General features: G+C 48.2%; 1 protein-coding gene across 1 annotated transcript; it reads left to right on the top strand.

The window, feature by feature from the left end:
• The first annotated feature begins 1,386 nt into the window (after positions 1–1,386).
• On the top strand, positions 1,387–26,028 carry LOC149348925 (uncharacterized). Its single transcript, XM_089585950.1, has 6 exons — positions 1,387–1,469; positions 11,819–11,948; positions 16,654–16,934; positions 18,448–18,561; positions 21,417–21,513; positions 25,886–26,028. The coding sequence occupies exons 2-6, from the start codon at positions 11,822–11,824 to the stop codon at positions 25,894–25,896; spliced, it is 630 nt and encodes a 209-aa protein (XP_089442076.1). The 5' UTR covers positions 1,387–1,469; positions 11,819–11,821; the 3' UTR covers positions 25,897–26,028.
• Positions 26,029–26,729: the final 701 nt, after the last annotated feature.

Raw genomic sequence — 26,729 nt, 5'->3', positions numbered from 1 at the left:
GACACCGTGACGTCACACCACGTCACATCGGATGAGAGAGGCGGCCTCCACCTCGCGCCGTCGCCGTGGGACCCCTAACCGTCACGCCACGTGACACCGTGACGTCGTCGTGACGATGCCATCGCACAGACGCCGGAATGTCCTCGAGCGGCATTCCCGCGCATTTCGAACGCGCGTTCACACTCGGTGTAGGTGAAACGCTCGCTCCACCGGACAGGCAGACGCGGCTTCCGTGGCAATCCAGGCGCTCACCCAACGCGCGTCTCGGGGTTAGTCGGCGTTCCGCTGTAGCCATGCCGTTGTCTTCCCCCACGACGAAGGCTTCTAGTGGTTGTATTAAAATGACCAAGTATGCAACCAAGGAAAGCCATGTATTACCAAGCCTAGCCACCAATATGCTTCGCATCTGACTAGGCTTAACCTTAGCTAAGCCTCAGCCATAATCTTTTTTTTTTGTGTGTGCCATCTCCCACTTGTCGTTTTCCGCCACATGTCCTCCTGGTCCGCGGAGCGCCTGGGGGGCGTTTGGAGGCTCGCGCTCTGGTCTTCCGAAGTAATCAGTTAGGAGCCGTGCCGGCTCACCCAAAGCGGAAGCTCTTTGTGTGAGCGCGGGCGCCGATGCCCCCCCCCCCCCCCCCCCCCCCCCCCCCCCAAAAGGTGCCGCGGTTGGAAGGGGCTTTGGACTTCGTGGGGAGAACCAGTTGTACTCCGGACGCCGAACGACGAGCAGCTAGCTTCGCTGACTGCTCGAGCGTTCCGGGAGATGTGCAGTTGCTTGCTATTGGTTCTTTGTATTTAACATGTAAATAAATTCACCGAGTTAAGTTTCAACGTCTGGATCAAGTCTGATCATATGTGATTAGGCCAACGAATAGCGGCAGCTACGCATAGTTACAACATTGACTGTAGCACCGGTATGATAATCATATCCAAAACAACGATTAAAGTGACACCTCACACCAGCGGGACACCAGCTTTCCAGCGTACCACATTAACTACGCCTGCTAGCGGCCCGCCCACGAGCGCCGCCAGGCATCGCACGCGTCTCTAGGGGACGGAGGAAGAGGGTGGCCATAGCGTCCTCTCTCCTTTCGTTTCATGACGTCATCGCTGCGTTGCGGTGGAGCTATAGGTGCTCACGCAATCGGAAAGGAGGCAAGGAGGAGGATAAACTTTATTTCTGCCGACAAAAGTAGCCAATGGTGTTGGGTCATAGCCCCATCAAGTGGCCATGAGCTCGTTACGTTCACCGACTGCTAGGGCTCTTGTCACAACCCGGATTCCCCGCCCCCGGGAGAGGGCAGACGATTGCTTCACAAGCGGTAATCGGGCGGCTTCAAATAAAGCGGTCGCGCGGAAGGCTCGTTACAGACCGTTACAGACCGCTCCAGACCGGCGAACAGTGCACTTCGCCAACGCCTGATCGTCAAGACTTAAGCCAGGACAGACGGGGATCTCTGAGGACTGCGGTAGGCACCACGCTTTTATTTTTCTAGACTCCTGTCAGTGCGAGCACTGCTAGCCAGATTTTTGTTTTTTTTTCTCTTTGTCGTGTCAGTGGCTCTGCTCGGGTTTAGTTATTTTGTGACATGAGACACTTCTTTGATATCCTGCGCCGGATATACGAAATACAATGGCGAGCAAAAACCGTCGATCGAACTCTTTAAGGCATCGTAAAACTTAACCTTTTCCAATTACAAATTTCGCCATGATTCATTACCAATCGATAAATTTGTCCTGTTATTAGCTTCGCGTACATTCTTTGCATGGCCCAGGACATGCCGAGAATTGTACTAGTATTTGGAATACGCGTTAGCAAATATACTTCTGGATTTCAACTACTGCAACCATGATATAGGGCGCGCTGCAGTGCCCTGCAAAACAAATGTTTTACCTTCTCAGGAGCTTAGAAGGCGTACTCTGGAAGTAGTATTTCTGTGTCATTCGTTTTGTTGTAGATATATTTTCGGCTCGAGAATTAATGAATAAACTAATCTACCAGCCATTGCTTTGTAAGTTAGCGATATTTAAAACGAACTTGTGAAATTAAGGTTTTGCCATTTGTAGCAAGAACGGTAAAGGAAACTTTCCACCCTTATCAGGATCTTGATCAACGATATACCCCTGACGCCGTAATCGGGGCATGGTATAGAATTTTGTCGAAAGCTGTTGATAACATGCACAATTAGGTCTCCTTAGCACCTTAATTCCCAGACATCATGACAGGCAAATCTTTAAAAACGCTACTTGCTGCACTTTGTTTTGTAGGCAACATGCCATTGCCCTTAATTTAACCTTTTTAAGATTTTTTGAAATACTTTTTTTTTTGTATTCTCAAGAGCTGGCTGGTTCGCAACGCTAATTGTCTCTGACATCAGAATATTATATCCGCTGCCTGTGGTTAGCTGCACACTACTGTGTAGGGGTGTGGTTTGTTGTGTCATTGGTGTCAAAGTATCCGGCTTGTGAGGCAATCAGTATGGCTGCCGTGGCTATAAAATAGCAGCGGTCTTTTATCTTGAGTGTTCTATGTAGTGCTTTCTCGTATGGGTGCAACTGACATGAAGATACAACAGGGTTCCCGCAGTGATGGACGCCGGTCGCTTGGAGAGATTGATTGTAAAACATTTTATTCGCCGGGAAGAGCTTGGCAAGAGGTCGCGTTAAGTGGTCGAGAGTACATAGCCCTCGACGACTTTGTCAGCCCACTCCACCACCAAAACTTGCGTTCTGGGGTCAGAGCTAGCCAGCACGGTCTCCCACCGCTCGAGAGAAGGAGCTGTAACTAGATCACCCGGAGGTGGCTCTATTTTGCAGTCCCACAGGATGTGATCGTAGGTAGCACGTTGGCCACAGTGTTTGCAGTTTGGGTTGTAAAGATCTGGATAAATGTGCGCGAGGAGTGATGGGGTGCGTATCGATCTCGTCTGTAGACGATGCCACGTAACCTCTTGTTCTTTAGTAAGTCTTTTGTCTGGAGGGGGGAAAATACTCCTCTCTAGTTTAAAATGATTGGTGAGATCATGATATGTGATCATGGAGTCCTTCGTGAAATTCAGGGAGCCAGACTCATCCACTGCCCGGTCGACGAAACCTCGGGCTTTATTGTGGGCTGCCTCGTTCCCCGGATTCCCCGAATGGGCTGGGACCCATATCAATTCGGAATAATTTGGTGAGAATTTGGTTGCGTTAAGGATTCTAAGGGAGGTGTTTGTAATTCGTCCTTTAGCGAAATTATTGATACCCATTTTGGAATCGCTGAAGATGATGCTCCCTTGGGTATGCGCTAGGGCGAGGGCTATAGCCGCCTCTTCTGCCGTTTCAGAGGATTTCGTTTTGATTGTCGCCGAGACGATGTGGTCACCATTCTCGTTCACAACCACAATTGCAAAGGCATTGGTATTTTTGTATTCTGCCGCATCTACATAAAGTGTTCCAGCGCACTGTCTGTATTTGTTATGTAAGGCTTTGGCTCTTGCTTGTCTTCTATCCTCATGGTGTAAGGGGTGCATGTTTTTGGGGAGTGGTTTGATTAGTAGGGTCGTCCTATAGTCGCAGGGGTAAGTCTACTTTAGCATCGTTATTCGTAGGTTGAAAGTTAATTCCGAGCCTGGTAAGAATACTCCTGCCAGTTCTGGAATTGGCTAATCGCGCTGTTTGAGCCATTAAATGGGCTTCTTTCAGTTCATTGTAGGTGTTATGTATTCCTAACCTCATAAGCCTTTCAGTTGAGGCATTTAGTGGGAGTCCTAACGCAGCCTTATAGGCCTGCCGTATCATACTATCCAATTTGTCCTTTTCTGCTTTCGAAAATTTGAGATAAGGGGTGGCATAGAGTATCCTGCTTAGCGCAAAGGCCTGCACTAGTCGGCATAAATCTCTTTCCCTCACCCCTTGTCTGCGGTTAGCTATGCGGCGGATTAATCACGCCGTCGCTTCTACCGTGCGTTTTAGCTTAGTGAGTGTGTCAGTATTCTTTCCATTTGTTTGTAAATACAACCCCAGTATTCTCATGGTCTGTACCTCTTTGACAGATCGTCCATTAACATAGACGTTTATTTGCGGGGGGGGGATGTCGTGGTACGCCTACCTCTTTGTTTACGACGGATCACGAAGAGTTCAGATTTTTGCTCAGAACAAGTGAGGCCGGATTCCCATGCGCATGCCTCAATGATGTCCACTGCTGCTTGGAGTGTGTCTTCTATGTAGCCTTCGCATCCTTTGGTTACCCAAAGTGTGATGTCATCTGCATAGAACGTGTGATGTAGGTCTGGTATTTGTGCCAGTTTGGGGGGAATTTTGATGAGGGAGAGGTTAAAAAGGAAAGGGGACAGGACGGAGCCCTGTGGCGTTCCTTTACTTCCTAGTGTGATTGGGGCAGACTCTATTGTTCCGACCGTTATCACTGCTGTTCTGTTAGTGAGGAAGGATCGGATGTAGTTGTACGTCCTTTCTCCGGGGTTGATTTCTGACAAGTTTGTCAAAATGGCTTTGTGGGTGACGTTGTCGAAAGCTTTAACAAGGTCTAAACCCAATATTGCTTTCGTTCCTGTTCCCTCGTCAGCTTCAATTATGTCCTTGTTAAGCTGCAAGAGTATGTCCTGGGTAGATAGTTGGGCCCTGAATCCTAACATTGTTTCAGGTAGGAGGTTCATGTCCTCCGCATAGTTTTGGAGCCTATTGAGGATGACATGCTCCATGAGTTTGCCTAGGCATGATGTTAATGAAATTGGGCATAGATTCTCAGTGCTGAGTTTCTTACCCGCTTTAGGAATAAAAGTGATTTTCGCGTGTTTCCACTCTGGTGGTATGTTGCCTGCATGCCAGTATTTGTTCATAAGGTCTGTAACCGCCGCGATCGACGTTGCGTCTAAGTTCCTGAGAGTCTTATTTGTTACTTTGTCTGGTCCTGCCGCAGATGTTGTCCGCAGTTTTCCAATTGCGTACCAGACCTCTGCGTCTGTGATGTCTGCGTCTAAATTTGGATTAGGAGTCTCCCGGTAGTCTAGTTGAGTGGTACCATCATCCGTGTTTAGATAACGTTCTGCTAGCTCTTTGATTAGGTCTTCAGTTGTACCCTCATATTTATGTATGAGTCTGTACAGTTGACTTTGTTGCACGGGACGTGTTTGTTCTGGGTCGAGCAGGTGTCTTAGAAGATGCCATGTCTTCTTATTTCCGAGCTGTCCATTGACGCTTTCACATATTTGGTTCCATTGTTGTTTTTGGAGAGTAAGTGTATGTTCCTCGATTCGCCTCTCGATTTCAGCGATCTTTTTGCGTAGTCGCTTGTTGTGTTTTTGCTTCTTCCAGCGTTTTTGGAGGCCTTTTTGTGCCTGCCACAGGTGTAACAGTTTTGAGTCTGCAATCTGCTCCTCCTTCTCAACTGGCACCACAACGCTAGTGGAGCTGACATCCTCATTCAGGGAGATAACCCAGTCGCTAAGGTTAGAGATCTCCTTTGGAGCTGTTTTGTCGCGAAGTTGCCTGAACTTGTTCCAATCCGTGGTTCGTATTTCTTTTGCTTTGTTTTTAAGTTTTGTCGTGGGGAAGGTGATGCTAAGGATGAAGTGATCACTACCAAGGTTTTGCCCGGTGTTGACCCACTTTGCGTCCTTGACGTTTTTAGATAGGGATAAGTCTGGAGATGTGTCTACACATACACTGTTACCCATGCGTGTGTGGTCGCTCGGGTTGTTTAGCGTTGTGAGCCCTAGTGACTGTATGATTTGCCAGAGCAGGTTCCCTTTCGGAGTTGCTTTGGTATATCCCCATGCTGGGTGTTGAGCGTTGAAGTCTCCCACAATTATTAGTTGAGCCCCAGCAGCCAGCTTTACTGTCTTTATCAACAAGTGTGGGAGTCCATTGTCTTTGTTTCTGGGCGGGTTGTATACATTAAGGATGAAGAGATTTGAGTCTCCTTTTTGCCTTGGTACTATTTCAAGTAGGGTGTAAGCTTCTTCCGAATCATTTATAAAATGTTGAATTGCGGTGATATTTCTATGCACCAGAGTGGCTGTGAAGGAGCCGGTTGCGTTACTAGTATCATAATGAGGTGGCAGATATGCTTTATAGCCTGGCAGTGTAGCCCTGCCGCTAGCTTCTTGCAATGCAATCACGTCTGGGGTTGGAACAAACGGTGCTTGTTGGATGTGGAGCTGCAAGTGGGCCCGCTTGCGGCGGAAGCCTCTGCAGTTCCATTGCCAAATTTCAAATTTTTGGCGTGGTGCCATGTTGGGTTATACATGGTTGTGGCGTCGTGGACAGATCCAAGATGGGGGGTAGGCGGGCCTCGATAGTTGTAAGCCTGTCCATTATTTGCTGCATGCACGTGGCTATTTGGGATACCTGTCCCTCTAGTGTTGCAAAGCGAATATCTATCTCTGCAAATTTGGTAGTAACGAGGCCTTGGAAGGTTGCTTGTTCTGTTGATATAGCGCTAGTTCTCTCTGACAGAGTATTGATGTCTGCCCTGAGTTTGGTAGGCGCTTTCGACGGCTGCGGGGTGTCGGCTTCCGAAGCCTCGGCCTTTCTTTTGGATTCCTCGCCTTCTTTTGTAGGAAGCGGTCTTTTAGTTGCTATTCTGGCGTCTGTGTCCGTCGCGTTATGGGCCGAAGACTGGGACGCGGTGGAGGGAGTGTGGCAAATGGCGTCTGTTTCCATCGCATTATTGGTCGAAGCCTGGGACGCGGTGGGTGGCGTTCTAGCCGCAGTGGCATTCTGTACCTGATGCGCTTGTAACAGGCGTTTAATGTCAGCCAACTCTTTTTTAAGGCTGGCAATTTCTCTGTCTCGGGATTGTAGTTGGATCTGAAATTCCTTCTCTCGAGCGTCAATAGATTGGGAGGCCTCTGCTGGCCAGCTCACCTTTTTGTTGGAGCGGCTATCGCTGCGTCCGCGGCTCGAGCTTCGCTTGTCGTTCCCTGCAGGGTTCCCCAGGGGCGGGAAGGAGCTGGAGTTGTTCCGGCTGTGGCTGCCTCCTTTTCCGGTAGCACCCTGTTCCTTCTTCCTGGGCCTAGATTGGTGTCCGTGTAGTGATGAGTCGTTGTCCCCTTGTTTGGGTGCCTGGTTGCCATGGGGCGTTCCTTGTTTGTTCTTGTTGATCAGCCGGAATTTGCAGTTCCGGCTGCCTGTGTTGTGGCCCCCGTTGCAGACGATGCATACGGGTTGGCAGGTTGGCTGTTCTCCCTCAGGTGGAGGCGAGTGATTTTCTCCGCAGCGGCGGCAAAGGTTCGTTGTAGGTTTGTAGCAGACGTCGGCCCGGTGTCCTACCCTCCTGCAGTTGTAGCATACTTCATGTTGCTCCCTGAAGGGGTGGACCCGAAAGACGCCGCACTGATAGATTACTTGGCTGGGTAGCTTCTTTCCAAAAAAGGTGATTTGTATTGTTCTTGACTGTCCGATCCTTCGGGCATCCACAACTTCTATTCCTTCGTTTCTGTTTCCGAAGCCTTGGCGAACCGCTTCGGGCGAGTCTCCCGCGTAGGCGTTGTAAATGACCCCTTTTACCGAGTCTTCGGGCGCCGCCACGTACGACGTAACGTTGTAGGTTTGACCTTGGAGGTTCAGTTTTTCAATCTTGGCGTATGCAGTCGCCCGTTGAAGATCGGGCGTGCATAGCGTGAAGGTGTTGTTGGCCGTATTGACTCTGATAATGTCTTCATTCTTCACCGTATCATACGGCAGCCTGGACACCTCGCAGGCGCAGAAGAGTAGTAGTCCGGGCGCAAAGTCCCTGAGATTCCAACCTTGTGGTCGGCAGACGATTTTGTAGTCATCGGTCGGTAAGCGCGGGAGAAGTGCTTTCTTGCTGAGTGCAAGTAGCTTTTTCCCGTTCTTTCGCGATGGAAAATTGGAATTAGACTTGCCTTGGCCGTGCCCCTGCGCAGGCTCGTCGTCGGTTGATGCGGGCCCTTTATTCTTCAGGCCTCGTTGTCGGTCGCGGTACCGAAGAATGGTTCCCCATTTTCCGTCCTCGAGCTCCGACGCTGATATTTTCTCGCCTTCCACGGCGTACTCCATCTTTGCAGGTCCCTGAGAGCTCAGTTCCCGGCGGAGAGGTGACGAGCTAGGTCGAGCTCGATGGCTAGGCCGGCAGTCAGCCGGCAATATGCCTAGGTGTCCGTAGATTGGCAAAATCCGGCTTCAGCAGGCACTGGACAATGGCCCGGATGTCGTCCAAAATATTCGAGCCCGAAGGCTGACTCTTTCTGCCGAAAAGTGGCTTCGAGGCGGGAGCCCATGCGAGACACGTCAGCACAGCTCCGTCCTCTTCGTCTTCCTCCCGCTTGGAGAGAAGTTGTTGACTTTGCGAGATAAAAATAACCGGCCTATTTTCGCAAGCTTTCCGCACAGTATACGAGGGTATTGACCATTAGGGAGTGGGGTGGACACGTTCGCAATGCTGGTCATGGGGTATTCGATGATGCAGCAGTAACTGCCTGCATTATGCTTTATTAAAGCATTTACCTATATTTGCATGCATCTTGAAATACTTGAAGGAAATTCAGGGGACTTTAAGAAAATGTCAATTTCGCCCAAGTTAATGTTCTCTGCATTGAAAAGAGCGCGGAGCCAGTCATTCTGATAAACTGAAGAAAAGTTCGAGCATTCAGGTGTCTCCTAAAGGCATTCATTTCGTACTGTTGGTAATTCTGCGCATACCTTTGCAGTTGATATATAAAATAATTTTATATTTGGGCCGGACGACGGCTGTCTCCCACCACATCGACACAGGCACTCACCCGCCTCTGCACCAGCGCCCATACCGTGTGTCACCTACAGAGCGTCGTGTCATAGCCGAACAAGTCGACGACATGCTCCACCACGGTGTTGTTCAAGAATCAAGTAGTCCCTGGTCATCTCCCGTTGTCCTTGTCAAGAAAAAGGATGGGTCTATACGCTTCTGCGTGGATTATCGACGCCTCAACAAAATCACACGTCGGGATGTGTATCCACTCCCACGCATTGACGATGCATTAGACTGTTTGCAAGGCGCCGAATTCTTTTCTTTGCTTGACCTACGCTCCGGTTATTGGCAGGTTCCCATGGCTCCAGCTGATCGCCCAAAGACCGCTTTCATCACTCCGGATGGGCTTTACGAATTCAAACTTATGCCATTCGGCCTTTGTAACGCCCCAGCAACATTTGAACGAATGATGGACAACGTGCTGCGTGGCCTCAAATGGAAGACCTGTCTTTGTTATCGGGACGACATCGTGGTTTTCTCTCCTGATTTTCCCACCCATCTGCATCGTCTCCGCCAGGTGCTGACCTGCCTTGCTCATGCCGGCCTTCAACTGAACCTTAAAAAATGTCACTTCGGAGCCCGCCAACTCACCATCCTCGGCCACGTCGTGTGTAAAGATGGGGTCCTCCCCGATCCTGAGAAGATACGCGCCGTTGCTGACTTCCCGAAACGGGCCTCTTTCAAAGAGCTGCGCAGCTTCGTAGGCCTATGCTCGTACTTTCGTCGCTTTGTACGTAATTTTGCTACAATCATCGCCCCACTAACAAAGCTCATGAATGGACCCGCTAACTTGTCCTCTTGGACACCGGCCTGCGACGAGGCCTTCGCGAAGCTCCGCAAAGTTTTGACATCACCGCCCATACTTCGTCATTACGATCCCGATGCTCCAACGGAACTCCACACTGATGCCAGTGGTGTCGGCCTCGGTGCGGTACTCGCCCAGCGCAAGCATGGTTTTCTGAATACGTCGTCGCTTATGCCAGCCGCGCCCTCACGACAGCAGAGTCAAACTACTCCGTTACCGAAAAAGAGTGTTTGGCGATCATCTGGGCGATCACCAAGTTCCGTCCTTACCTGTACGGACGCAGGTTCGACGTTATAACAGACCACCACGCCCTCTGTTGGCTCGCTACACTCAAAGATCCGTCGGGCCGTCTCGGACGCTGGGCCTTGCGCCTTCAGGAATATGATATCCGTGTTGTATACCGCTCGGGCCGCAAGCATTCTGACGCCGACGCTCTCTCTCGGTCGCCGGTGTCCCTGCCTGCCGTTCCCACACCAGACCCTCCCCTGACCGCTCTCGCAGTCTCAGATATGCCTTCCGAGCAGCGCCGAGATCCTTGGATTTCTGCCCTGTTCAATGTCATCAATGCCCCTACCATGGCTGCATATCCGCGAGCTCTCCGCCGCCAAGCTTCTCATTTCTCCGTCCGGGATGGTCTCCTTTATCGCCGAAACTACAGCCCTGACGGCAGAAAATGGCTACTGGTTATCCCACGCCATCTCCGCTCCGACGTTTGTGCCCATCATCACACTAACCCGCAAAGTGCTCACGCTGGTGTCCTCAAAACATATCACCGACTTCGTCAGCGCTACTACTGGCGTGGAATTTACAATTTTGTCCGCCGCTACATTCGATCGTGCGATGCCTGTCAGCAACGAAAGGATTCACCTTGTCGCTCGGCCGGACCCCTGCAGCCTTTACCATGCCCTGCTCGCCCCTTTGACCGCATCGGCATCGACCTTTATGGCCCACTTCCCTGCACTCCGGAAGGTAACCGATGGATAATCGTCGCCGTCGATCACCTGACCCGTTATGCCGAGACAGCCGCCCTTCCCACGGCCACAGCTCGTGATGTCGCTTTTTCTATTCTACACCACTTCGTCCTCCGTCACGGCGCACCTCGGGAGCTGCTCAGTGACAGGGGTCGCGTATTTTTGTCCGAGGTAGTTCAAGAGCTCCTCTCAGCATGTCAAATCATACACCGTGCGACTACTGCCTACCATCCGCAAACAAACGGCCTCACGGAGCGTTTCAATCGCACTCTGGGCGACATGCTCGCAATGTACGTTTCGTCTGACCATTCCAACTGGGATCAGGTACTTCCGTTTGTGACTTTTGCCTATAATACCGCCCATCAAGCGACGACAGGTTTCTCCCCTTTCTTCCTCTTATACGGCCGTGAACCATCCTGTACCATCGACACCATTTTACCTTACCGACCAGATCCGTCTGAATACACAACTATCTCCGACCTTGCTCACAAGGCTGAAGAGTGCCGTCAGCTGGCCCGCACCTTTACTTCCGACACACAAGGATACTGCAAAGACGTGCACGACAATGCCAGGCCTGCTCCGACGTTCTCCACTGACTGTCTCGTTTGGCTTTGGGTTCCTGCCGACAGCAAGTTCTCCATCAAGTACCATGGCCCTTATCGCGTCATTCAACGCACGTCTCCTGTCAACTACCTCATTGAGCCAGTTACACCTTCCTCGGACCACCGCCGTCGTGGTCGCGAGGTTGTCCACGTTAGTCGCCTCAAACCATATTACAACCCGCCTGTCGTTTCTTCGCCGTAAGTCGCCAGGATGGCTATTCCTTCTCGCCGGGGCCATTGTAAGAAGAAGAAGAGGACGTCTCCGCGGTGCCGCACTTCGTCGTCATCGCTAGTGGTTCCGGCGCGAGGCTCGTGCTGGAGCTGCTTCCTTCGGCTGGTTCTGCCGTCTTGCTGCGACCTGACCGCTGCGTGCGTTGGTCGCCGTGACCCACTAATAAATCCACTGTTCGTACTAAATATAAATAAATATATACATACAAATATAAGTATATACGAATAAATATATACACTAAAAGCATGATCAGCAAATAAAACCATATTTTTAAACAAATTTATGCAACTTATGCAAATTTATGCAAGTATCGTGACTGTTCGGGACCCCAGTATTTTTGGGCGTCGCAAGACATAGACGTTCTGTGAGCTTGCGATTAGAGCGCACTGCTTCTTTTCGATCAACATGCACAGTGAGATACAACACGTCTTCACTAATTACTCTATCTTTCTCATGCAGGACATGGAAGAAAGTTCAAGTTCAGGCGAAGGTTCTGAATCTGAATTCGAACAGGCTCAGCCTCCCGTCGCGGCTCCGCTGACCGACGCCGGGAAACGTCCAAAGCTAGAGAATTCGGCATGTGATCAAGGTATTTTCTTTTACGAGCATTCATTATATTTTAGCTGCCAGACTTGATCGTTATTCGACCACTGTCGACCACCACTCACTTGCTGGTCGACAGGCACAGTCTAGAGCCTTTACCGGCCAGCTCGAGTCTGATTTAAGAGCGAAACAAGGTATGCAGAATGGAGGAAGTAAGAATTAATATCAAAGAAACTAAAGCAGTTCAGGACAGTCTTCAAAGGGCAATCAGTTTGCGATATACAGCAAGGTCTTGGAAGTAGCCTAGGAGCAGCCCGCATCTGGGACGTGTAGTGAGCGCTGGTCCAGACAGTATATAAGTACGAAATAGGCAAAATAGCTGCGTATAAATAATGGAAAGGAGCGTAAACGACGTTTACTGTCAGGTCACAATTAGTCGCTTACCATGTAGAGGGTATGTAATGGTTATATCTTGCCATTGCACTCAGCTCTGGAGCACAAATTCAAAGGCCCAGGAAAACGCTGCCAATTAAATGGCCCAAAACGCTGGCAAGAATGGAAACAAAAATGATGGGAGTAGCGTTGAGATACAGCAAGGGACCACAGTGTATTGGAGCAAACGCGAGTTTATGTTGTCCTATCGGAAATTAAGAGGAAGAAATTGGCATGGGCGGGACAGCTGGTAAAATAACCAAAGTTTCCTTAGGGTGACTGATGCGTATTTCAAGACAAGGCAAGCATAGCAAGGAATGCCAGAGAGTCGGAGTGGATGAGATTAGGAAGTTTTTGGGAACAAGGTGGCCGCAGCTTATTGTCAGGGCTTATTGTATGTAACTGGGAGAAACATTTGCCCTGCAGTGTACGCAGTTAGTCTAATTATTATGGTCTGCCACCTGTAGCATCCTCTCACGAATGTCGAAACGCTGATCTTCCTCGTACTATTCGGAGAGGATTAACTCGTCTTAGAATGCAATTCTCCGCGCTAGGTAAAGGTTCTCCGACGCAGTTGTTTTGGAGGAGAAGGCTTAGCTCAGCACCCAGGAGTTCTCCCTAGTGTAGATCCCCCCCGGGAGCACAACCATGTCCACAAATATCACCATTCTGTTATAATTACGCGGTAGCCTATATTTATTGTAAACACCGAAAATGGAATAAACACAGGCACCCCTAGCTTTGTCCTCTCTACATCTTTTTTGCCTTACTGACCATCTTCGCGCTACCAAGTCTTTTTAAAAACACAACTGCTTTCACACTGAAAGCCAGACCTTTCAGATTTAAAGCTGGCGATTCATAGTACACTCTAAACACTAAAGGAATAAAAAAAGGGAGTAAGCTGTCCTCTAGCACACCCCCTTTGCGGAGGGGGGGGGGGGGGGCAGGGTAGGCTGTACAAGACCTGGGGTAGTTTTCCACTCTAAAAATACGGAATACTTACGGTTGGCCACGCAAACAGATTCCGTCTTGAAAGCATGGGAATAGCAGTGGCGAAATTTTTAACGAAGGTTTCAACCTCCTCTATCTGCTAACCTCAAGAACTCCAGTGTCTCGGTCGATAGCCTCCTCCCACTGCTAACTGCATCAAATCACTATGATTTGCATTGCAGAATATTGCATTGCTTTGCAGAATTTGGGAGGCCCCTAGGTAACGACTGGCGGGAGGCCTGCTAACAAGAGGCACATTTTAGAGCGGTGCAAAGTGCAACAAAGAGTGATAACATTAGTGCATAGATTATATTTTTAAACTGGGAATACATAGCGAATGGCATCATCATCAGCCTGAATACGTCCACTGCAGGACAAAGGCCACTCCCATATCTCTCCAATTAATCCTGTCCTTTCCAGATGCGGCCACCGTGTCCCCGCAAACTTCTTAATCTCATCCGTCCACCTAGCTTTCTGGCGCCCCCTGCTACGCCTGCCTTCTCTTGGAATCCACTCCGTTACCCTCAAGGACCAGAGGTTATGTTGCCTTCGCACCCCTTGCCCTGCCCAAGCCCATTTCTTCCTCTTGATTTCGACTAGGATGCCATTAACCCGCGTTTGTTCCCTCCCCCACTCCGCCTGCTTCCGATCTCTTAACGTTACACCTATCATATTTCTTGCCATAACTCGCTGCGTTGTCTTTACTTAAGCTAAACCCTCTTCGTTAGCCTTGACGTTTGTGTCCCGTAGGTGAGTACCTTTAAGATAGTTGTGTACTTTTCGCAGGACGGATATTGGTAGACTGCTATTCATGACCTGAGAGAACCTGCCATATGCACTACATCCCATTTTTATTCTTCTAGTAAGAGCTTTTTGTACACAAGGCACTTTTATATGTGAGCTTTATATGCTTGCGGTTGCCGCCCGTGCACAGCGCCTTAACCCTGCAAGAAGTATGAGGGTCCAATAATCGTAAAACAAGCAGTCGTGAAGTCATATTAGTGTTAAAACACTACTTACCGAGGTATAACCAGCTGACCAAGTTTTCGTGAAGCTTGGCCCTGAGGTAGACGTTGGCTAAATCACGAAAAAACAGATAAATATTGGCGCAACTGGGATTCGAACTCTTGCCGGCGCTAACACATCAGCTTCGCTGGCCACGGCAGGAGAGCACTACGCCATTGCCGCAGCCGATCACGCCTCGCGTTACACTGCGACACACTCTGGCGCTATGTACTGTATCGTCGTCTTCATCAATTAATACTACTATCGAACTACTATCGTCGCTAGACGTGCCTACGACGTAGCAAAGCAAAACCATTAGCTAACCAGGCTAAACACATGCATTCTGAAGTCTACTCGGTTTAACTATGTTAAAACCCTACCATATTTTTGCCAATGGTCTGAACAAGGTTCACATTCAAGCAATCGGTAAGCTTTCTTGGTGAAGAGCCTTTTTTTTTGTAAGCGGGATCTCTAGTTTTTTAAACCTTCTGGGGTCCCAGCGCATGCTGCGTAATGTAAGCAAGTCCGCCAGCACACCTGGTCGCATAACTTTCACAGTTTGAAGAAAATAGACCACGGAGCTCGCATGACAGCGGCCTTGTTGCACAGTTATCGTGCAGAACCACAGCCAAATCTCCTCGCCAGAATGGCGACAGGGAGATCCCGAGGGAGGTTGTGAGTGCAGAACATGATGTGGTGGTGGTGATGAAAACATTTATTAAAAAGGAACAGGAGATATGTTGGGATCAGCCCTTAAGGAACTGATCTTTACAAACACTAGGTGGAGGTCCCTAGTGTGGGACCCCAGCGGCGGTGGCCGCCGCCCGGGCGCGCCCGACTAAGGCTTGTTGGGCCTGTAAGTCGTGGCAGCCGAGCAGGGTCGACTCCCAGTCCTCCCGGGTTGGGTTGGGGATGGGGGGATAGCCGGGTTGGAGGGGCAGGCCGACACCATGTGATAGGTGTCCGAAGACACTGCACCACAGTGCGGGCAGTTGCCGCTGCTAACGAAGTCGGATTTGGTTTGTGCACATCTGATCAGCTTGATCAGCGCTTGGTACGCCTGTGCTTCCTTTCTCTGAGTTAACAGCATAACTTTTCTGAAGCCACTTAATTTCCTTTTGCCGGTGATAACCTTTAACGCGTAGAGGAGGTGAAAGGTACATGACGCAAGGAACATAGGAAGACTGTCCACTAAATGCGCACTTAGCCTGAACCCGTATGTCAAAGCAACCAACCGGTCGTTTTTGAAGCGCAGCCTTTATGTCTCGAGTGCTGTAGTTGACTGTTCTTTTTGATTTCCAAGGGTTTGTGCGTTTTCTACGCCGCTATGGTTGTTCGCATAGGCGTATTGAAGCTAGGTCAGGGTGTCTTAGAACGCGCAGCTACAAAAAGGAATTGACGGTTTGGTTTATTGGGGTTTAACGTCCCGAAGCAACTTAGGCTATGAGGGACGCCGTAGTGAAGGGCTCCGGAAATTTCGACCACCTGGGGTTCTTTAACGTGCACTGACATCGCACAGCACACGGGCCTCTAGAATTTCGCCTCCATCGAAATTCAGCCGCCGCGGCCGGGATCGAACCCGCGTCTTTCGGGCCAGCAGCCGAGTGCCGTAACCACTGAGCCAACGCGGCGGGTAAAAGGAATTGAACGAAGATGACACATGTGCTGTGAGTGCTATATCTGTGGGAACAATTGAACACCTGAAATGTGATGGCATCCATCCGGATGTCGACGCAAGCACAGTCACTCTTCTTGAGGCCCTAGGATTTAGAGATAGCAATGGTGATGTAAACAGATCTGCGGTGGAAGTTAGCAAAAAAGATTGGAAGATTGGTGGCTGAAAAGCAGAGAGGTTACGTGAGGTTAAATGTGTAGGAAACCGTATTGAAAGAAAATGGCGAATTTTAATATTATTTGACAACACAGTTAAACAAAAGTCAAGCGAAAATCAGGGCATGGTGGAAACTGCAACCACCCCGTTTCGAAGGAGATGCTCCTGTCATATCATCCATTCATTCATGCAAGTGCCGCGCTGTCAAGTGTCTCTAGAAGGAAACGCTCTTCTCTCGAGCCGTGGGCACTCAGTCGAAGGGTAACATCGGCAAGTCATTGGAAATGGAGCATGAAAAGTGCAGTGGTACTGTTCTTCTGTTGCGCATAATTAGCAAGGATTGTGTTGTCAGCCAAAGGCACTGGGCAATAGGCTGAACGGTGAAGGAAATGAAGCAAGTGTTTCTGCGCGAGCATGTATAAATACTGGCCACTCAAGGCTACAACGGATGTTCAAAGCCTGACAGCTGATTCGCTTCGTTGCAACTTTTCAGGTGCGCAACACCCGCGACCGAAGAAGCGCCAAGCAGAGAGAGACATGACAATGAGAATTGAGGAGCCTTGCACCGTCTTTCTCTACATGACTCCCCTGCCAGATGGCGCTGCAAATGCGCCAGCTGACACCGAGGTGCCCGAATGGCTACAGCATTGCGCAGTGGTCTTTGCGTGGAGGAATCGCGTCTTACGATTTGAACCTGGCCTTAAATTCACTGAACCGAGCATCGCGACCCAGGAGCTGACCTACCGCGATGTCTTGCAGCAACCAGGAAAAAAGGTTTCCACAGCCGCTTTCTATTTTCTTCCCCTTTTCTTTGTGCGCACTTCTGAGACGTATGCTGAGAATACAAAACGATGCTGGCCTTGAGGAACTGACATCGTCATGGTGCCCGTACGCACGAAACAGAAGCGTCAAGTACTTTCTGGCTCACAGCCATACGGCTCTTAAGGCGCAACTCCATGGACCCTTTTCGGCGCGCGTCCTGCGCGCTTGGGCGCCCACGCGCCGACCGGAGGAATTCTGCGCATGCGCGACGCGTCGGCCTGCGTCGAGCGCGTCCACGACTGTCGGATCTGAGAGTACAGATATTCGGCGCGCGCGCGCTACTCGCGCAAGCGCGCGTGGTATTTTCCGGCGCGCCAGCATCGACCAATCAGTGGGCACTCTGCTTCTGCGTCTTCCGGAGCGGGTCTTCCAAGTGACCGGGCGCGTACTCGCGCCTTGCGCTTGGCGTTGTGCACCGCATTTTTTTTTTGCGCGCGCGCGTCGAGACGCGGCCTGAGCGCCCAGGCGCGCACGGCGCGTAAGACGCAGAAGTGTCTATGGAGTCTGGCCATTAGGCACGTACGACGACGCAGAAGCGTTGCTTGTCAAAGAAGTTAGGATTGTTCGTAGACACTCCGGTGTCCATTCTCGCTTTGAGGACATCGCTCTCAGAGGCGATACGTTTCCTCGTCGCAGCAGAATTACAGTCTCCTCACGAGTACTGATAACGGCATCATCAACACGTGTTTCATTTCCTGCTGTGCCACACTTTAGTAGAAGAGTTATGCTGTTGGTCACATTGCGGGTATGGCATTCTGCTGTTGAACAAAACAACGCAGTACTGCGGTGGTGTCGCGTGTTCAGAGCATCCTGTACTGAAACTGCGCTGCTCGAAGCTCATGTGTAGCTCTCCAGTGCAAGTCACACGTCGTTGAAAGTCTCACCTCTTAAAGGAACACTGAGAACGCGTTAAGACTGACCTGTATTGATAGATTACCGCGTTTTAATAACGTGGAACGCTAATTTGCAGAAAACGTGGCTTTTAGGAGATAGAAAAGACATAAAATATGAGGCACAAGTGTCGTCACAACTGGCCCATTTCACAAGGGCGACGAGTCAACACATTTCTTTTGCTCGGATCCCAGACACGCCACCATTAAACCCAAATTGGTGATCTCGGAGTTTTTTTACGTGCGAACCTTACTAGTTTTAACCAATAGGTGGGAAAGATTTTAATTTAATTTTTCTCAGCACGTCAAGGCGATTTGCGCATGCGCATTGGCTGCGCGCGGGTTCCCGGTACTTCAGTACCGGTAACGGGAACACGGTACACGGTATGCTAAATGTGACGACTATCTTAAATGCTAGCACAAAAACACTTGACATGTTTCAACTTCAGCCTATGTAGATTCGAATTATCACACAGTGGTGCAGTTCCCCTTTAAATTCCCCTCTTAATGTATACAAGACCAATACGACGGCTGCAGTGTTTTTTTTTCGTGACCAGTTTTCTTCTCCCGCGCAGATCGATTGTGGTGTGCACCAGCTGTCCGCGGAGAAGTTGCAGACTGTCGTGAGGGCCATGAACCGTAGCAAGAGCGCCGGGATGGTTCGGAACCCCCAAACCATAGCGAAAAAGGTTAGTAGCCACTGATGGACAGCGATTTGTAGCTGGCAGTCGGCACCAGCTGGCGCTCAGTGCTATAAATGCCAGTCATAACACAATGCAGGTGTCGTTGAGGCGATTGCCGAGTGGCCTGAGTCGACAGCCTGCCAGACTACACTGACAACGCTCTACGGCACTGATAACACTTGGGACAAGCAGTAGCGGTGTACGACAGCCTCAAACATGCAATGCATGCCAGTAATAAATTGCTAGTGCTTTCCGGTGGAGCTGGAAGCTAACATTTCTCGAAAGAATTTTAAATGAAAGTGAGGATAGCGCACAGTTCTATAGAAAAAAAAGTGGTAGGAGAGAAGTCCCGTTAAGAGACGGGAATAGGTCAGTTTTGTTACAAAACAAACATGAGAGAACGCAGTGTGCCGCTTTAAATCAATAAGAGGAAATGTGCATCGCTGAGGCATTAAAGCAAGGCATGCAAACCTATGGTCGGTAGATGTACCACAGTGAACCGAACTTAGTAAGAGACCACAAGGATTTAAGCGGGAGTTCAAAATTACGAAATTCGCAGGGATGTAGAAGCTGCCGTCAGGGAAGAGCACTTCTGATGAAGAATTGAGAAGAGGTGTCTTTGTCTGGCAGTTAACGTGCAGGAGCTTATGGTTCGAAAACGGCCCCTATTTCTGTACCTCTTTTCGTCGAGGCTCTCGCGACTTGATCGGTAGCAACAGCCCTCACCTTTACCGCAGCCGTGGCATCGTGGTAGAGCACCTGCCTCGGCTACGGCAGGCTGTGGGTTCGACTCCTATAGCCGCTGGGTACCCACCGGTAATGGGTACAATCCACTGCCCGGCCTGGTGCTCGTCTTCCCAGGGTGCATGGCTTGAGAAAGGAGCCCCCCCCCCCCCCCCAAAAAAAAAAAAAAAAGATCACCCGAAACCGGGCTACGAACAAGCTTCGAAACGTGGAGGCTAACAGAGAGGGTTCAGCTTAAACAACGCGGCGAGCTATGGAAAGAGAAGTGATAGGTGTAACGTTAAGACATCGGAAGAGGGCGGAAGTGGGTGAGGGAACAGATGCCGGTTAATGACATCCTAGTCGAAATCAAGAGGAAGAAATGGGCTTGGGCAGGGCATGTAATGCGAAGGCAAGATAACCGCTGGTCTTTAAAGGGACCATGAAAAGAATTTAAAGCCGCTTGTAAATGTTAGAACTGATGCTCAGAAGCATTGACACCAAGTATGAGTCTTCGGAACTGAGCCGCCAATTTATTATGAATTTTCGAAAACCGTGTTTTTTAAAATTCGCGGGCCGCTTGGTGTCTTCGTAGGGAGCAATTCTGCAACCAAAATCGGGAAAACAGACGTCACTAGTCCCATGACGTCGGCAGGCCACCACACGCTGTCATTCGCTAGAGCCGCGGCAGCTTCGACGTCACGGGCACACTTCCGGTAGCGGTGAAAATCGTCTGCTCGAGCTGCCGCGCGACCCCCTCGGGTAAGCGCGAGCGAGGGCATTGCCTTCGCGCATATGGTTTTAATTTACCTCTGCCGCCTCTTTCTGTCACGAGTTCGGGAGCCACTACGGCCCACTCGCAGTGCATTTTTCGACCGCCCAAGATGAATACGCCTTGCTGTGTCGTCGGCTGCAAACCCAGTGACTGGCGAGGTGTTGAACTCAGGCATGTTATTCCTAGAGACGTGCGTGAGCGAGCAGCCTGGATGGAGCGCATCGGAGCGCATCGCGGCCGTAATAGCGAGCAATCGCGCTTCGAGGTCCGGCTCCATTCTGCCAACTAGCAAAGAAACCCGACGCGCGCCGCAATCCAAGAAAGCGCCGAGACCGGAGAGACGCTGCCGACGCACGCTGCTCCTCGGGAGTGCGACAACCGGAAGTTGTAAACCGAACGTCATCGAATGACGTATTCATGGGCGGAGCCCAGTCCCGGAGCTGTTTTCTTTATTTTTTTATGGTGCCCCGCGCGTACGAGTTGAGGGGGGAGAGGAGGAGGGTGATTTTTAATCGCCTATAACTTCGTTATTATTGATGCTAGCTCAAAAATTCTTCCGCTGGAGTGACGAGTGATGGATTGCCTATCTTTACATAATCTCAATAAATTTGTTTCATAGTCCCTTTAAGTGTAACGGAGTGGATTCCGAGAGAAGACAAGCGTAGCAGGGGGCGGCAGAAAGTTAGGTGGGCGGATGAGATTAATAAGTTTGCGGGGATACGGTGGCCGCAGCAGGCGAATGACAGGGTTAATCGGAAAGACATGGGAGAGGCCTTTGCCCTTTAGTAGGCGCAGTCAGGCTGATGGTAATGATGATGATGATGATGCGGTGGCTCAGTGGTTAAGGCGCTTGCCTACTGAGCCGGAGTACCCGGGTTCGATCCCGGCCACGGCGGCCAAGTTTCGATGGAGGGGTAACGCAAAAGGGGCACGTGTGCTGTACGATGTCAGTGCCCGTTAAAAGATCCCCAGGTGGTCGAAATTATTATCCGGAGACCTCTTTCTACGGCACCTCTACGGCACCTCTTTATTCCTTTCGTCTCCCCATCCCTCTTTTATCCCTTCCCGTACGGCGTGGTTCGGCTGACCACCGAGATATGTGAGACAGTTACTGCGTCATTTCCTTTCCTCAAAAATCAATTTTAAAAGACTTTTGAAAGGCGTGGTGCAAAGCCGGAAGTGTGGATTTGTATTTCGTTGTGGTACGTCAGCAGGCGCTGTCACTTTAATGTTATTAAGGACTGTGACGGGGCCCGCGTCGAAGTAAGAGTCACTAGGAATGTAACGCAATGTGACCCTGTGTGTGGATATTGCGGGAATGTGCATGGCAGCAACTTTCGGTGACAATTTTTCATTGTTTCAGCTGCTGTCAAGACTGGACATCGAACTCAAAGTGCAAAACATCCTCATGAAGGAGATTGAGGCGCTGTTCTATGTGTCCAAGTATTTGACTTCGTCGGGTAAGCAAACGACATCAAGCCGCCGTATACCTGTACGATTCTTTTATCGCGACTGTGACGATTTCGTACTTCTCACTGGTGGTCCAGGGCTCTCTCAGTGGGACCCCTTTTTGTTTTGATGAACTTCAGAAATTCTGTATTTATATTCATATTCATGTTGTCGCTTATCCTGATTATACCTGGTCTCTTTCTGAAACTTAAAGCTACACCAAGCACAATTTGAATTTGGCCTCTCTCGATACATTACATTATTCTAACGACAGACACTATACTTTCATTGAAAATGGAGCTTTTATAACATAGAAAGTGTGAAACTAGGAACAAACGTTGGATGTAGTTTATTTCCAGAAACCCCTATAGGCCCTCACTACGAAGGTATTACATGGGGGGGAAATGCAAACATGAAAAACTGAACAGTTAACGAAGCTAGGAAAGCCGAATCGTAGAACAGGTAACAAGTATCAAAATGGGGCGCCACAATACGCAAAAAAAAAACATAATGACAAGAAATGAACAGAGCGAAACATAAAAATAAAACGCATTAGGATGACCAGAACAGAACTAGAAGAATTAAACGTCACTTTCACTGTGTTCAGTGTCCCCTTAAGGAAGAATTTGTTTCCATCTCGACACACAGAACCACTGGTATGACTAGTACTGCTGAACAAAACAATAAGAGCGCCGCCTAATAACACATTTACTTACAGCACGGGTATGCTTCACTTCTTGTTTTCCTTTCTATACATACCTGTTTTTCTGATTCTGCGGCTCTATTCCTGTGTGATGGGAGTCGAGTTCATTTTATATATGACAATCTAAAGGAGATATATGAGTAGAAGTTCAACTTTTCGGTTTTTATGTTTTTTTTTTCAATTCGGCGGTCTCTATATAGGGCACGGTGTAAGAAGTGATATAGGGTCTATATGATAATACATGTTTCGGTTATTTTCGGCAAAAGCAATATTTTCGATGGCGGCATTACTTACATTTTTGGGTGGTTTAATGAGGCAAACCTGTGTGGTCAAAGTCACTTAAAGTCTATTTCAGCGTTTTTGTTACCATGAACTGTTTATTTACCAGTGATCAACGCTGAAGTTGAAGTGGTAGTACTTTAAGCTATGATGTAGAAAGAGTTGCTACCGTAATTAAAAAGTGTAACGCAAGGGAAACAAATAGCCGGCGACGAAATGCAAATTAAAGTTTCTTTTTTTTAAAATTCAGGGGGCACTTTGGCTCTCCAAAGTGCAGCAAGACGAAAGCCTTCCCTGGCGCAGTATTTTGCGGACGCCTTACGCCCCCTGTCGGAGCGGACGACAACTATTTTATTTAGTTGTCTTCTGCTCCAGAAGGGGGCGCCAGGCATCCGCGATTGACCTCATTACTTCGAATCCGCGCACTCTGACGTCATAACCATTTCGACCAACCGAAAAGCCTGACGCCTCTGCTGACAACCTTCTGTCGACAACGATGAGGCTATGGTGGCTAATGAGGCATTCGCCATAAAACTAGGTTGGCATGACACCTTTGGGTTTTTGCGTCGGCTTCAGCAAGAAGTCAGGGAACCACGTGGTGCGCATGTGGACGGCAGCAACACAACTACATCTCAATCTTCGCGGTAGCCAGAACGTCACACTTTTCCTCACCTCCATGCATGGCTTCCTGTCAGTGTCCTACATACAGCTCACAACCTTAATTAACTAATTGCTCTAACATAGTGTTGATAGTGAACAAACCGTGCTTAGTTAGCAAGTGCATTCTACTGCCTGATGAAGTTATCACGCCAAGTTATCAGATTATCACTCCAAGTTAGCATTCCTACTTCGTGATGAGATTATCACGCAGTAGGAATCAAATACACACGTCTTTGTTCTTATAAACTTCGTCAGGCAGTTGGCACACCACGGGGAAAATGCGCTTTGGTGAACTGGTGATCATGGTTGTCGCACGAATGACCATATTTACCCGGCATTGCACATAATCATCAGCATTAAGTTTTATATGGGACGTTGCATTGTTCGGAAGGTAAAAGATACCAATTAAAAAAAAAGAGGCCGCAACACTGAACCCTAAGCTACTCTGAAAGCTGCTCGTGTAGAAGATGCATCACAAAAATTAACGGTGATGTTGTGGCTGCGGTTGGACAAAAATTAATCCAACTTAATACAACCTAGTATGTACATGTACCAGATGTTTCAGCGAAGTCTCTTTTATTTGCTTGTTGAGATAAAAATATGGCCTTCGCTGCATATCACCTCCCAGCCTTCAAAAAAGAGGTGAACGATGTTAACCAGTTAGACTTTTAACTAAACTCTGGTAATTAACTTTTTAACTATTACAGTTAGACACGTGGTTTCAATTAGAGACCTGTAGCCGGTCGTAATATCCATATCTGTCCTCTGAGTTTAAAAAGCGCGATTACCGTGGTGCTGTGGCTTCGGGAATTTTGGATAGTTAGACTAGTTAGGTGCACTGGAGGGGTTGTTTTGGCTGCATGATTTTGCCATGATGTAGTCAAAATTATTTGCTCACAGAGCGCAGGGTAATCGCGTTTTCGAGATTTTAAAAACTGATTTGGCTATTTCTAACAGCCGACTACAAATTGTCAATTGCAGTTCGGCGTCTAACTCTAATAGTTAAAATGTCACATATTGGAAACTAGTTAACCAGATTTAAGACGATTCACCGGTTTTCTGGTGTCCGCTAGCGCTAATAAAACTATGCTGCAAAAGCCATATTTTTTCCTCAAAAAACCTACTCCTGAAAATTACTTAAAATCTTCCCTGAAACACCTGGTTAAGTATCAGGATTTAGAGAGCTGAGTCGAGAAACAGTAAATTAAGAAACATTTACAATTATCTCTGGGAGATGTAAAAAAAAAGGAAGCCTAGAATTCTCCAGTTTGCTTTGATGAGAGCAGGACTTGATGTTTTTAGCTTTATATTTATTTTATTTTGTAATTACATATCGCTGCCAGTGTTAGTCTTTGTAATTTGGACATCTTTTCTTTCGTTAATTTTCTTACTTCCAGTCCACTTTACAAAGGATGTGTTCTGCTGAGTATGAATAAAAAGGAGAATATAATTAAAATGATGGCTGTATGAGGAAGATTTCAGGTGTTTTATTGTATTTATAGATGTTCATCTTACAGAAGTCTTTTATATTAGTTGAAAAGGTCTCCAACAACTCACGGTATTTCCTTAGTAGCCTACCTTTTGCTACCAAAAACCCACCACCCGCTATAATGTCCCAGTTATGTCTGAGTTCTCACTTGACTTCCTATTCATCAGGGACGTCATAATCGCTCAGGGTTAAACAACGAGCTGTTACTGTAATTCGTAGCTTCGACAGTGACAACCTATAGTAACTTGTTTTTCTTTTTGCTATCGGAAGGGAAAATGAACGACACGCAAAACTAATTTGGGCTCGCATATTCGCTGTTGGTTGCCCTGACTGAGCTATCGTGCGGTTCGCAGTGATAAGTAGGCAGTTTCTTCATGCTTAACAGCACCCGGGTCTGAGGAGAAGATTCGTGCGACGGAAGAATCAGTCGCATCTTCCCGCCACGTCATTCTCGTTCTCGCCTAAAGTACACAGGCTATTAAGAATAATGCTAGCACAGTTCTCGCTGTACCAGTGTTTCCGAGGTTGAGTGGAGATGAGACGCTGCAACTAAACTAGAACTTTATTGCCAAGAATGATGTTCAAAACCTTTCAGCATACCTTGCAACACCAGAACAATTTGGACAGTTTCAAAGGAGGATATATTTGAAGGTTTGAAGGTTTATTGAAACGAAATACAAATGAGTTGTAAGTTTCATAAAAAAAGTTAGTATAGTAGGAGGTCCGAAAATAAAACTGTCTGGGGGACCTCCCATCAGGTATACGTAAGTAATGTGCACAAGTTTGGCAGAGGAGCTGGAACAAAAGTATAGAATGAAGTTAAAACCTATTAGTGTAATTTGCGGCAATGAATAAGCTATACAATAGTTAGCGGGCATAATTTAACAAAAATTTAACAATTTAACAATAATTGTGCTTATAGTGCAATAATAATAATAATAATATATAGACAATAACAACAATGATCAGGAAAAAATAAAGAATACATATAAGCAAGTCAGGCTCGTTGGCTACATTGTTGTACATAAAACACAAATTAAAAAAATTAGGGAATATACAGCATTGAATGATAATATTGTATCTATTCCTAAGAGTGAAGGCGAACGCTGGAGTGTTCGTTTGCAGTATCCTGCGCCAACGTTGCCCATATCAGTTAAAGCCCTTTATACAGGTAACATTGTAAACATGACGACGGGAGTGATTTTTGGGAAGTTTAGACATATTCATTGAAACTCGCCTTTCTTGCTTACAGCTCGTCGCTAGTTCCTGCACAGGGGGATCGCAGAAGTCGGCATCTCCCAAGTGCGCGCAGAAAATGCAGCCTGAAGTCACTAGGACGTTCTGCATTATCTGCGGGCAGACTGTTGCTAAATAATAAAAAAAACAGTCTTGCGAGGTTTGTTTGGGTGTTCTTGCATTAGATGAACGTAAACGGACTGAAACCGGTATTCTTGAAATGGTCAATTAATTAACTCCCAGCCACCCCTTACAAAAAAGCTTTAGACAGTCTATAGAGTGTCTATAGACTTCTGGCTATAAAGTCTATAGGCTTTCTATAGACAAATCCTAAAGAACAGTCTATAGGCAATACAAATGCCATAGACAGTCTATAGACAATCTATAGGTTTATGGCCATACATTTTAGTAGACTTTTGTCTATAGACAGTCTATAGACTATGAATAGACAAAAAGCAATAGAGTCAATAAGAAGTCTATAGAGTGTCTATAGAACATTTTCATAAGGAACCTCGGCCTGCATCGACTGCTTCCAACCCCAAAGGCGGAAGTAACGGCCGCGTGACGAGCGCTTATCAGTCTTCCACGATTGCTTCATCGCATTTTAAACTGCATGCAATTGCCGCTGCATCAGTAGTAGTAGCGCGAAAGCGAATGCTTCAGTGATGTACTCCAGATACTAACGAGTACAAATTGAAGTTGGCCTGTATCGATAAGTACCACGTTCTTATGACAGAAACTAGACTAAAGCTGACCTCAGTGACGGAAAGGGAAGAGAGAGAGACAAAACATTTATTCGCTGTTTCTATAGAGTCTTGAGGGTCTTCATGGGTGGAGTCCCTAGTACAGGACTCCTAGGG

This window comes from Amblyomma mixtum, chromosome 4 (assembly GCF_055824585.1).
Source record: "Amblyomma mixtum isolate Tamu chromosome 4, ASM5582458v1, whole genome shotgun sequence".
NCBI lineage: Eukaryota > Metazoa > Arthropoda > Arachnida > Ixodida > Ixodidae > Amblyomma > Amblyomma mixtum.
Note: the sequence above shows the minus strand (reverse complement) of the source record. Positions and strands in the feature narration are given on the sequence as shown.

What these genes read in the sequence shown, in the direction of transcription:
- LOC149348925 (XM_089585950.1), top strand. Translation starts at nt 11,822, where the DNA reads ATGGAAGAAAGTTCAAGTTCAGGCGAAGGTTCTGAATCTGAATTCGAA. An exon ending in GAATTCGGCATGTGATCAAG is followed by an intron (nt 11,949 to 16,653) that starts GTATTTTCTTTT and finishes GCAACTTTTCAG; the next exon opens with GTGCGCAACACCCGCGACCG. An exon ending in TGCAGCAACCAGGAAAAAAG is followed by an intron (nt 16,935 to 18,447) that starts GTTTCCACAGCC and finishes TCTCCCGCGCAG; the next exon opens with ATCGATTGTGGTGTGCACCA.